General features: G+C 57.0%; 2 protein-coding genes across 2 annotated transcripts in view; both read right to left on the reverse strand.

Annotated features, from left to right (window-relative positions):
* The window catches only part of LOC126077377 (uncharacterized), a 1,154,420-nt gene that overhangs the window by 1,045,524 nt on the left and 96,294 nt on the right, over window positions 1-12,602 (reverse strand). The gene's annotated exons all lie outside the window — the stretch shown is intronic.
* Window positions 1-12,602, reverse strand: part of CPZ (carboxypeptidase Z) — a 47,521-nt gene that overhangs the window by 10,030 nt on the left and 24,889 nt on the right. The window contains exons 3-8 of the mRNA XM_049886666.1: window positions 11,591-11,803; window positions 9,437-9,633; window positions 8,667-8,828; window positions 7,893-8,051; window positions 3,380-3,515; window positions 439-578 (exon numbers count right to left, since the gene is read on the reverse strand). Of these exons, the coding sequence (XP_049742623.1) occupies window positions 439-578; window positions 3,380-3,515; window positions 7,893-8,051; window positions 8,667-8,828; window positions 9,437-9,633; window positions 11,591-11,803 (1,007 nt within the window). The remainder of the gene's footprint in view (window positions 1-438; window positions 579-3,379; window positions 3,516-7,892; window positions 8,052-8,666; window positions 8,829-9,436; window positions 9,634-11,590; window positions 11,804-12,602) is intronic.

Below are 12,602 nucleotides of genomic sequence, written 5' to 3' on the forward strand. Positions count from 1 at the left end.
GGCCCTCCCACTCCCAGCGCCCCTGGGCCAGCATGTGGGCGAATGGGGTCAGCCGGCACGGGCCCTGGACCGATGGATAATCCACTGGTAGGCAGTGAGGAAGGAGGCCCTGACCGGTGCAAAGAGCTAAGCGCTGGACTACTAGCTAAAAGGTCAGCAGTTCAAAGCCACTCCGAGGTAACTGGGAGGAAAGGCCCGGTGATGATCGCAAGAACTGAGCCACTGAAAACCCCACGGAGCACAGCTGTGTCCTGCACACGGGGGGTCGCTAGGGGTCGGGGTTGCCTCAGCCACAGCCAACAATAGAGGGACTGTGTTCCAGCAGACTTGGGGCAGTGCACCCCAGGGCAGGTGCTCCGCCCCCCGGCCCCGACCCCCACGCTCCGCCCCCCGGCCCCGATCCCCGTGCTGCGCCCCCCCAGCCCGCCAAGTGCTCACCATTTCCACGAAGTTCAGAAGCGACTCCTTATTGTGCTGCCACAGTGTGTACAGTGCCTCCTTGGGCGGGAACTTGACGCAGCCCAGCTCCACAGTGATCTCGAAGCAGTTGGTGTGCAAGTAGTTGAAGTCCGACATGCCTGCAGGTGGGGGCCAGGGTCAGGGGCCCCCTCTCAGCACTCAGGCCCTAGGCTGAGTAACTGAGCCACTCCAGGAGGCGGGGATCGTTATTATTATCCCCAGTTTACAGACCTGAAGACTGAGGTACCGCGAGCTAAAGGCTCTGACCCAAGGCGGCACAGACAGAAGGGCCAGAGCTGGGGAGGGGCACAGGTGGTCCGGCGCCAACGTCCACCAACATAACACTGCCCACGTTATGTCTCCTTAGTGAAGCATGAATCAATTTCTAGCAAACAAGCCGTAGCACATGGCATCCTAGCTACTCACCAGTCTCTGGCCTGGACAGCTGAGGAGGTCTGGACTCCCGATAGTAATAATTGTAGTGTCCATTTATCTAAGGCCTTTCCCAACAGCAGCCCAAGGAGGAAGGTCTTATTACCTCCATTTTCCAGAGAATTCAAGGCCTGGAAAACTGGCCAACTCAGCAGCAGAGAAAGCGTCTGGGCAAGCTGGGCAGACCGGCCCAGGCCCCATCCACTCCCACCTCAGCTCTGTCCTTTCAGTGTCTTGTACTGCCTTTAAAGTTCCTTGTCCAGCAGGAGCCCTGGTGGCTGTCCCAGGCCGGCCTGGAGCCCACACGCTGGAGGACAGTCCCCTCCCCGCCCCCTACACCCATGTCAGGAGCAGCAGGGAGCCTCCACTGCACCTCCCAAGCCTGGGGTCTCCTCTGAGCCCCAGTACCCACTGCTGTTAACAATTCCTATGCACGCTTCTCCCATGGGCTCTCTGCCCATCTGCCTTGCCCACTGGGCCCCCACACTCTCCCTGGGGTCCCTGAGGGCTGGGGGTGGTGGGGGAAGGAGGGTGCTGGCTATGTTCCCAACACTGGCCTCTCTCCATCTCACCCCACCTGGAAGACCCTTTGCAGACCGGGGCAAAGGGGCCATGACCGAGCCTCGAGGCCTCACGGGTGGGGAAATCACATACCCGGATTTGGGGAACCCACCCCACCCTCCGAAAGAGCGGCCCTCACGGAGCAGCAGAAGCAGGTCTGCTGAACAGGGGCTGAACGTGGCCAGGAGCTCAGCCCCAGGGTGGCTGCTGCCTACCCAGGAGATGTGGGGGGTCCCAGCTCCTCAGTGAGAACCAGCTCTGCCCCTATGCTGGACGGGGGTGGGGGGACTCAAGCCCAATGTCCTCATCTCCAAACAGCAATAGACAACGCCCAGTGATGTGGTGCTGGTATAGCGCAGACATGGAGGGGCAGCCTATATTTCCCATGGCACCCTTGTGATATTTGTGATCTTTGAACCTACGGCTGCCAGGCACAGCACGTGAAACACAAGGCGCCCAGGTAAATGTGACTTTTGGAGAAACAACGAATCCGTTTTCAGTGTAAGTATAGCCCATGCAATGTGTGGGATATACTTACACAGGACTAAACAATTCCTAGGCACGTTTCTCCACTGGGCTCCCTGCCTGTCCATCCATCTGCCCTGCCCGCTGGCCCCTCACGCTCTCCCTGGGGTCCCTTAGGTGTGGGGGGTGGAGGAAAGAGGGTGCTGGCTGTCTTTGTTGTCATCTGAAATTCACATTTAACTGGGGCCCTGTATTTTATCTGGCAACTGAACCTCCAAGAGGAAAACAAATGACTACAGTTAGAATCATGAAATGTGAATATTCGTGAATATTAAATAAACTACAGAAACAGTACGGAGACTTGGTAGCGCAGCAGTTAAGCACTCGGCTATTAGAAAGGTTGGCAGTTCACACCCACCCAGTGGCTCCACCAGAAAAAGGCCTGGCGATCTGCTCTCATAAAAATTGTAACTTAGGAAACCCTACCGGGCAGTCCTACTCTGTCACACGGGGTCACCATGAGTTGGAATCAACTCTACAGCACCTCCAACAACACAGAAATGGCAGTTCAGAAGTCACGCTCTTCCACAAGGGTCAGACACACACTTTGTTTATCAAGATCCTAACTAAAACCAAATGCATGTGAAAGCTGGACAATGAATAAGGAAGACCAAAGAAGAGTTGACGCCTTTGAATTGTGGTGTTGGCGAAGAATATTGAACATACCATGGACTGCCAAAAGAACAAAGAAATCTGCCTTGAATGAAGTACAACCAGAATGCTCCTTAGAAGCAAGGATGGCAAGACTGCGTCTTACATACTTTGGACATGTCGTCAGGAGGGATCAGTCCCTGGAGAAGGACATCATGCTTGGCAGAGTACAGGGTCAGCGGAAAAGAGGAAGACCCTCAATGAGGCGGACTGACACAGTGGCTGCAACAATGAGCTCAAGCATAACAACCATTGCAAGGATGGCACAGGGCCGGGCAGTGTTTCGTTCTGTTGTGCGCAGGGTTGCTATGAGTCGGAACCGACTCGACGGCACCTAACAACGACAACAACTAAAACCAAAGCCAGCCTGAGCCTGGATTTTCCCTTCCCTGAGTGGAAGCCCCCACCCCCCATGATGTGTGATTGTCTCTGTGGCTAACGTTCCTGGATGGTGCAAATGGGTAACGCGCTTGGCTGCTAACAGAGAGGTTGGAGGTTCAAGTCCACCCAGAGGCTCCTCAAAAGAAAGGCCGAGTGACCTACCTCTGAAAAATCAGCCACTGAAAACCTTACGGATCGAAGTTCTGCTGACACACGCGAGCTCACCGTGAGTCAGGGACAGCTTGACAGCAACTGGCTCAATGCTCCGGAAGCGCGTGTGCACGGAAAAGGCACAGGAGGGGACGCTGCCGCCCCTTCCCGCCCCCATCACAGGCGCCTCCCGCCCGCCCCGCCCGCTGGGCTGGCGCACCTCCAGTGAAGCTGTACCAGTCGGCCCCGTTGATGACGCTTCCCCTCCTGAGGAAGTTCCCCCCACACCTGTGCTCCGACTGGTCCATCATCATGGGGTGCACGTCGGCGTAGGCTCTGGCCAGCAGCTTAAACATCTGCAAAGGAGACAGCGAGGAAGGGAGACAGTGAGGGGGCTCCCGCGAGGCCCAGACCAGAGGGTGGGCGCTCTAACGGTGGGGGGCAGGAAGGACCTCCTGGGGCAGGGGCCCCAGGGCCAACTCCCAGGGCGCAAGCAGCCAGGGAGAACAGTGTCCAAGCAGGGGCAGCACCCCAATCAGGGGTCCAAACACCTGGAGGAGGAGCGGGGGCTTTGTCGCGAGGGTGGGCCCACAGACATGACGTCCACAGGGTCTGTCGGGGGTCAGCATCAGGCCTGGGGAGAGGCAGGAGGCAGGGGCCGGAGGGCTGGAGGGCTGGAGGGGGGCGGCCACACTGTCAGACCGCATGTCCCGAGCAAACTGCATGGATGAGTAATCTTCACTCATCGTCCCCAGGGATGCCCGGCTGGGTGCCGTCCACTGGCTCCAAGCCCCCGTTGACCACCCGCCTGGCCTGCCACGTTAGCCACGAGCTGCCTCCCCGGCTCATGGAGCCCATGCACCCAGGAGAGCGGGGGTCCTCTGGGCAGGGACGTGTCTGGGTGTATGGGCTGGATTCCTGGGTGGTCCTCCAGCCAACAGCTTCCCTCTGTCAGCCCCTCCCATGTGGTGGGGCCCAGGGGCGCCAGGGCCAGGTCTCGAGCATCTGTGTGCCCAGGGCTGGGCATGGGGTCTGACCGAGGGTGAAGGGTCCTCACTCTGGGCCAGGTGGAAAAATGGACCCTCTGTATTACAGATGGAATGTGTCTGCCCAAAAGAAATGTTGAAGTCCTGACCCCTGTACCAGCAGACATGACTCTCTTTGGAAATAGGGTCTTTGCAGATGTTGTCAGTTAGGTTCACATGAGCAGCAGGGTGAGTCCTAACCCTATATGACTGTGTCCTTATAGAGCCAAGAAGAGACACAGAGAGGGAGACAGAAGAAGGATGCCATATGACACTGCACCTGCAGCCCAGGAACGCCGGGAGCCACCAGAAGCCGGGAGAGAGGCAGGAACAGTCTCCCTCAGAGCCTCAGAAGGAGCCAACATGGCTGACACCCTGGTCTCGGACCCCCAGTCTGCGGGGCTGTGAGACCATACATTTCTGTTTTTATAAGCCCACTACTTGTGGTACTCTGTCCTGGCCGCCCCAGGACAGTCGCACACTCCTGCACTAGGCCTCTCAGGGGCCCCCAGGGCCCTCAGAGAAGTCTGCACCTGGAGAGGGGAACCCTCGGTAAGAGAAGGGGAGGGTAGGAGGGCAGACTCAGTAACAGAAGCTGCTCCAAGCCAGAGCAGGGTCTCCCCCAGCAAGGGTCATGGTGACTCAGAGCCCAGAACCCAGGACGTGGGATTCAGGGCCAGGTGGAGATGGGTCCATTTCTCAGGGGTGGCACAGACCCACAGACACAGACCCAGCACCAACAGTCACCCCTACCTGCATCCCCCAGTTGCTGAGGTGGGTGGACCAGGAACCCTTCCTGCTGCCGCCCCCCCACCCTCATGAGCCCACCAGGAAGCAGTGACTTTGTCCACAGGTGTGGAGCCTCAAGTTTTCTCTGTCTGGGGCAAATTATGGCAAAGAAAGGAAACCTCCTTCTGCTGACGTGGGAAAAGTTATTTCTCTACAGCTCTGCCCACACGTCCAGCCTCTCTGGGCCTCCACCACCCATCTGCAAAATGTGGTGTGGGCTTGGGGAGGGGGAGTGGATCAGACCAGCACCTGAGTATTCTTTGTTCCCCTCCAACCCTCCCCGGTCCCCAGGCTCCCCTTCCCATCCCAGAGTCTCCCCTCCTGTCTCGGGTCAGTCCCTTGGGTTGAGGCAGGAAAGGCAGCAGCTGATGCCCCTGGCCTGTGGGAATCAGAAAGAGTCAACATCAGTCCCTAAACCATGGATGCATGAGCCACAGGCCTGGCAGAGCAGGACTGGACAGGAGGGTGGGTCACGGGACAAGGGAGGGTCAGTGGCGAGGGAAAGACCTAGATACCACGACTGAATAAACCAGGTGGACTATGGACAGCTGGGAGGAGCAGAAGCCGAGCTGACCCAGCTGCGGGGGTAGGGGGCGACTCCAGGACACAGGCCCGAGGCCACATGGCTGTGAGTGAATGAATGAGGACTGGACGGGGCGATGGGAATTCCATGGAGACCCCCGAGGCTACCCCCCCGGAGGCCACAGGCAGGGCTGGGTAGGTTTGGCGGGAAGGATGGAGCCTGAGCCGGCTCTGCAGAGGGATTTTGGCGGAGGAGCAGGTGGGGAGTGGCCAGGCTGGGGGCCTTGTCCTGGGCTCCGTGGAAGTCTCAGCACACCCCACCAGCCCCTCCCGGCACCCCTATCCCGGCCGCTCGGTACTCTGGTTTCCACAAAGGCTGCACTGGCTGGGGGCTGAATGCTTATCGAGCACTGACTGATGGCTGGTGGGGAAGGTTGACAACCCTGGTGGGACTTGTTGAGGTAAACGCCCCCCCAGGGACACCTCAGCGTCTGGGTCTGGGCCCGAAGCCGAGGGGCTCTGGCTGCCAACAAGGGCCGGGTGCCACCACGGCACAGAGGCTTAGGCCAAGCCAAGTGGAGACTGCTGGCTACCTGGGCAGAAGGCATTTCCTGGGCTCTGAGCACAGAAACTAGCACACTTCAGGCCCTCGATACATGCTGGGTACAGGGAAGAATGCCTGGGTGAGTGAGACAGTGAATGAGTGAGTGAGTAAGTGAGGGAATGAGAGGGTGAGTGAATGAATGACTGACTGACTGAATAAATGAGTGAGAAAATAAATGAAAGTATGAGAGTGAATGAGTGAATAAATGAAGGAATGAGAGGATGAATGAATTACTGACTGAGTAATTGAATAAATGAGTGAGTGAATGAATGATTGAATGAATGAACAAGTGAGTAAATGAAAGAGTGAATGGGTGAGTGAGTGAATGAATGAGTGAGTTAGAAGTGAATAAATGAGTGAGTGAATGAGTGATCGAGTAAATTGGTGAGTAACTGAATGAATGAGTGAGTAAACAAATGAGTGAATGGGTAAGTGAATGAATGAATGTGTGTGAATGAATGAATGAGCAAGTGAGTGAGTGAGTGAATGAGTCAGGGCAAGTGAGCCAGGGCAGGAATAACGAGCAGTGGACAGAGGTGTGACAGCTCTCCTGGGCTCTCCGATGGGCAGCAGCCTGCGCCTGCCCTGCATACCCCAGCCGCCCCCTCACTCCCCTTGGGGTTTCTGCACACAGGACAGGGGTGTCTGCCATGCCCCCCACCCCTTTGCCCAAGACCTCTCCCACCTTGGGCTTCACTTGAAGAGAAGCTTAAGGGTGATGTCTGCACAGGCTAGGTTGCCTTGTAAGCCACCATAAGCCCTGGGCTAGGTTGGAGTTCACCCCTGCGTGCACCCTGCATGTCCAGCCTCGCAGTCTCATCCTCCCTGGCCTGTGTCTGGCCATCTCCTCCCTAACGGAGGATCCTCAGAGACAGGGCCCAGTCCTGTCCACCACGATGGCCCTGGGACTGGCCTTGAACAGGGACAGGTGGGGTGGCAGGCTGAGTCCAGGGCTCAGCAGTGGGACCCAGCCGTGCCACCTGGTCAGGTAAACAGCCAGGTGTGGATGCTGCCAGCAAGGGAGGGTTCTTGGGCAGGGTGGGGCAGGCCTGGCACTAAGAGTCCATGTCTGACCATATCCAGTGGGTGACTACGTCAAGGCCACAGAGACCAAGTGGAGGACCAGGCTGGCCTCAGTGCAGACACCTAGGACTGTGTGGCCACCAGGAGCCATCCAGATCACATTGCCTCCCTCCACCCTTCTCAGAGGACCAGGCTGTGGGAAGTTAGGGGATCCAGGCTATGGGGGTGGTTGTCAGGTGGCAGCAGGTTGGTGTGACATTTCAGGGAGGAGCCGTGTCTCACCCCAAACCGGTCTAACTGCTGGGTACAGTGAGGGAAACTGAGGCCTGGAGCGAGAGGGCCTGGCCAGGGTCCAAGTGAAGTGGGAGGCCAGAGCGCCTGTTCCTGTCCACCGCTCCCCTACTCCAAGAGCCTACTCCAACAAGCGCTCGGGACCCAGGGAGCCAGGCGGCTTGTGCACGCCGCAGCACTGCCCTCTGCCGGCGCCGCCCAGAATGCACCCTCCCTGGCTTAGGCCCCAGAGCACCTGTAGGCACCGGCATGGAGACAGCTGCTCTCTGGAGGCAGAGGGGACCTGGCCGGGGACACTGATGGGAAGTGCGCTGCAACCAGCGTCAGGGGGCTCAGAGCAGAGAGAGGCTGCTTCCCCCAGGCCAGAAGGCTTCCTGGAGGAGGGGGCCCCGAGGCTGGGCCGGCCACAGGCAGAAGCTCTGGACAGAAGCTGCACCGACACTGCCTCCCCTGCCCTGTCCAGGGGCCCACCTTCTCACCTTCTCGTCAGGCGTGGGCGAGAACATCTTCTCCTCCTGGGGGTGCTGGGAGAAGTCGAAGGGATAGGAAACTACCAGGTCGCCTCCGTGGAGGCTGGCTGACAGCACGAAGGGGATGGTTCTCGTCCACTTCATGACAGCCTTCGTCTCAGGGGCCACCTGCCCAGGGAGAGGGGTTGGTCCTCAGCCCGGGCACGGCCCCGCTGAACCCCTGGCTGTGCCCACAGGCTCCCCCAGCCTCCTCCAAGCCCTGCCCAACCTGCCAGCACCAACAGTCCTGCCTGGAGCTCTCCTCCTGCCCTGTGGGGACTTCACCCCCTCCAGGCAGCCTTCCAGGCCTCCAGCCAGCTCCGGCTGCCCTCTGCCATGACTCTGAGCAGGTGACATTAGCAGCAGGTGTATCTGCCCAGTGAGCTCGTCAGAAGAAAGACCACCTTGCCGCTCACTGCTGCGTGTGTCTGGCAGACAGTAAGTGCTGAGCACTTGCTTGGGGATGAAGGGAACGTACACCTAAAGGTCTCTCCAACAAACCAACATCGGGGACAGAGCGGGGATTGTTCAGTGGGCCTCCAGAACCCTCCAAGAGGCACCATGAGAATTCAGTGCCCTAGACATGATCCACAGACCACGCAACAGCCCAGGGAGGACCCCCATTTCACAGACGGGACCCTGAGGCATCGGGCCCTGGGGAAGGTAGACACTAGGACACTGTCAAGTGTGGCCTCTGTTGGGGGCGGGGAGGCCAGCGGGACAGGGCGAGAGGACGGCTCCTACCTTACCCCACCAGTAGTGCTGGGGGACAGGTATGTGATCGCTGCGGGCACCGCGGACCCCCGCCAGCCGGTAGTACTCGGACGTCAGGTCGGGGAAGTTGCGGTTCAGGTCCAGGTTCTGTGCATTCTGCCTCCCACTCGTCCACCCGTTGTAGCCAGCACCCTGAAAACCCACAGCACCCCCAACTCAGGGTTAGGACACCCCAGTCTGACCCCTCCAGAGGGAGGTTGCAGGGCTGGGCTGAGTCAGAGCTGGGGCCAAGGCTTCTCTCTGGCTTGCTGAGATGAAGTTGAATGATAGGGGGAGGCACCAGCTGTCCAGGACCCCACCCCCATCACTCTAGAGCCCCTCCCTCCACCTCTTTGCTGATCCTGGGACACACCACTTCCTTCTGCTCCAGGCCTTGCACTGGCTGTTCCCTTCACCTGGAGTGCTCCTCCCCACCCCCCACTCCCGTTACCTGCAGACACCTCTGCAGACAGCTTCCCCAGCCTCCCATCTAACACACCTGCCCTCGAACACTTTCTCGAATCCCTGATCATCCTAATTTTTCTCTATGGCACGAATGACCTTAGCCTACACCACAGAATTACTCAATGTCTTGTCCATCCCCACCCCCCAGAGCCAGGACCTTGCCGAGCCTGATGCCTGCTGAAGCCTCACCTGGAACGGTGCGGGCACATAGTAGGCTTGTAATCCCTGTTAGTAAGTGAACCATGAGGGCACAATGAAGGCAACGGCCATGGGGTCTGGGCAGTGGGCACACTCACCTCAGCGGCGGCAACCTCATAGCCGTCGGGGTTCATGGAGGGCAGCAGGTGGATGCGGGTGGTGTTGATAAGGCGCTGGATGCGGGGGTTGCCCAGCAGATACTCGGAGCACAGGTACTGAGCCAGGTAGATGAGCATCTCCCGGCCAGCCACCTCGTTGCCGTGGATGTTGCCAATGAGCTTCACCTCGGGTTCCACTGGGGAGAGACGCAGGACATGGGTGTGGTTGGCTGACAATCCAGGAACCCCCGAAGAGCCCCCGCAGTGGGGACAGCACTGTGCTGGGACTGATTCATCACTGTGTGGGCTTGAACATCACTGGATAATGAGGTCTCCTCAAAGTCATCACTTTGGTTGAGCTCACTTCTTCTGTTTAACTATGATTATTAGCATGACCAGTCAAGGATATTAATTAACAGTAATATAAGACACGGTCGATCTCTGAATTTCAACAGCCACTCTTCATCTCTGCATAACAAGTTAGGGTGCACACTGGAGCTTGGGTAGGTAAGCAGCTGATATTTCAATGGATGGATGGACGGACGGATGGACGGACGGTTGGATGGATGGATGGATGGATGGATGGATGGATGGATGGATGGATGGATGGATGGATGGATGGATGGATGGATGGATGGATGTGCAGGCGGAGAGATGAGCAGTAGTTGAGCGGGGGCATGGATAGATGGGTGGTGGATAGAATGGATGGGTGGGTGGATGGGTGGGTGGGTGGGTGGATGGATAGATAGATAAGCAGTGATTGAGCAGGGGCATGGGTAGATGGGTGGTGGATAGAATGGATGGATGGGTGGATGGATAGACAGTGGATTGATGGATGATGATTAGACGGATGGAAAAATGATGGATAGACAGATGCGGCAGAGGAGGAGGAGTGGACCTGGGCCTGAGAGCCTCACTAGCCACATAGACTTTGGCAAGCCACCTCTTCTCTCTGAGCCTCACGTTCCTGGAGCCTGGTCTCCACCCCAGGCTGTGTACGTTGGGGAGTCTGTGTCTGTGAGAGTGAAGGACATGTGGGTCCCAAAGCTGCCTTAACCAGAAAGAGGTGTATGTTTGTGCAACTCATAAGGACCAAGGGTTGATTGGAGACTATTTCCATATCAAATTGTTGGGCTAACAAGGTCACAGAGAGCTGGGGGGCAGGGCGAAGGACTCCCTGGAGGCTCCCAGAGCCTAAGGGGCTGCATCCTGGTCCTCATCCTTGTCCCCGCCTCAAGGGAGGACTGAGGCTTTGCTAGAATACCCCGTGTTTTCCAGCCAGACCTGACTCCCCAGCCCAGCCCACGGCCTTTTCCTCCACTGCCCCAGAACAGTTTTACAATCATTTCTTCAGCACAGCACTACAGGCAGGAGCGGCTCATTTACAACCTAGCAAAGAGCGGCTGCAATAAAGCAGGATTGCATCACAGGTTGTGCAGGGAGGCGCTTTGCGGGGACACCGAAGTCCAGCATTCACCGGATGCCCGCTCTCGTTTCAAAGCAGGACACCTAAACCTGGCATGTACCTGGTTTACACACCCCACTCGTGTATCTCACTCACCGAGCATCTCGGAAAATCACACGTAAAGTGACCAGGATCAAGCACCACGTGTACCTGTCTGGGGTCCTGGTGTACAGGGGCAAGGTTTGAAAAATAATAAATTCCCAAGGGCTCGGTGAAGTCTCCACCGTCAATGCACAGGGGCTGCGTCCCTGCAGTCATGGTTCATGCTGTCCTGAGCTCCCTCCCTGGCTCGCACCCTTGGACTTCCTGGACCATGTCCTCCTCCCTCCCTCCAGCCTCCTACAGGACTCCCCAGCAACTCAGCTATCTACCTGCTAGCCAAAATTTCTCATTCATCTTGCATTCCACTCAGTCCCCACTAGATCAGCTTTCCAATTATTATAAAATAATCCTGCCTTCCCTCAAATTTACAATGGATATTCTGGAAAATCTCCCCCTTCCGCATATCCAGTGGTTCTATGTGTCCGGGGAAATGTGCGCACGAAGCCCCCATCTGCACCCCATCCCCCACACAGTTGGGCTTTGATTAGGAACCAACCTGGCTTGTTGGGTCACACACTCAGAGCCCTCTCCCAGAAGAGGGCCCATCCTGCCTCTTACATGGGTGCCCGACAGTGATCAAGGCTTACTCAGCTCATGCTGGCCAGGGCGGCCCGAGAATTCGATGACCAGCAGGTCTTTGCCGTCGAAGCTGCGCCCGATGCTGTAGGTCTTGGCGATGTGGGCACACCGGGTGGCTGTCCTCCTCAGTACACGCACCATCTGGGCATAAGAGTGGTGGTCGAAGTGGATAAAGGTCGAGGGCAGGTCCGAGGGCACAGAGTCCTCTGTGTCCAGGCCTCCTGGGGAAGACGCAGTGCCAGGGTCAGTCCACTCCCCGCCTGGCCTCTTCCTGGGCCCACACCCCCAGCCCCACCACTCTGCAGCCACCTGAGGGCCAGGGTCCTTGGGCTCCCTTTGGACCACTCTCCACCAATCTGCATCTGCTTTTTCATTAAAAATTCGCTTTATAAACAGCTATAACAATATCAACAGCTAAATAATAGCACATAACAAATGTAAGTGCCTAATGTTATTGTGAATAAAAGAATATGTACGTGCTTAATTTGGAAAATTTTAAAAATATACAACAGTCAACTATAAAGGAAAAAAGGTATCTGCAGAAGCCTCAACCCAAAGAAAACCACTGTCTGGTGTGTGTGTTGCCTTCTGTTTTTTCTGATCATTAATATTTAGCTGTTATTGATAAGGTTTTCATCAGCCAGTTTTTTAGAAGTAGATCACCAGGTTCTTCTTCCTAGTCTGTCGTATTCTAGAAGCTTCACTGAAAGCTGTCCACCACGTGCGACCCTGTTGGTATCTGAAATACCAGTGGTATAGCTTCCAGCATCACAGCAACACATAAGCCATCACAGTATGACGAGCCGACAGTGAAACTGGCCAGCAAACACCTCACGAATAGCACGGAACGTGGTCTGATACAGTGCCAGAAGATGAGCCCCTCAGGTTGACAGGCACTCAAAACATTCCTTGGGAAGAGCTGCCTCCTCAAAGTAGAGTTGGCCATAATGACATGGATGGAGTCAAGCTTTTGGGATCTTCATTTGCGATGTGGCACAACTCAAAATGAGAAGAAACAGC

This window comes from Elephas maximus, chromosome 5, assembly GCF_024166365.1.
Source record: "Elephas maximus indicus isolate mEleMax1 chromosome 5, mEleMax1 primary haplotype, whole genome shotgun sequence".
Taxonomy (NCBI): domain Eukaryota; kingdom Metazoa; phylum Chordata; class Mammalia; order Proboscidea; family Elephantidae; genus Elephas; species Elephas maximus.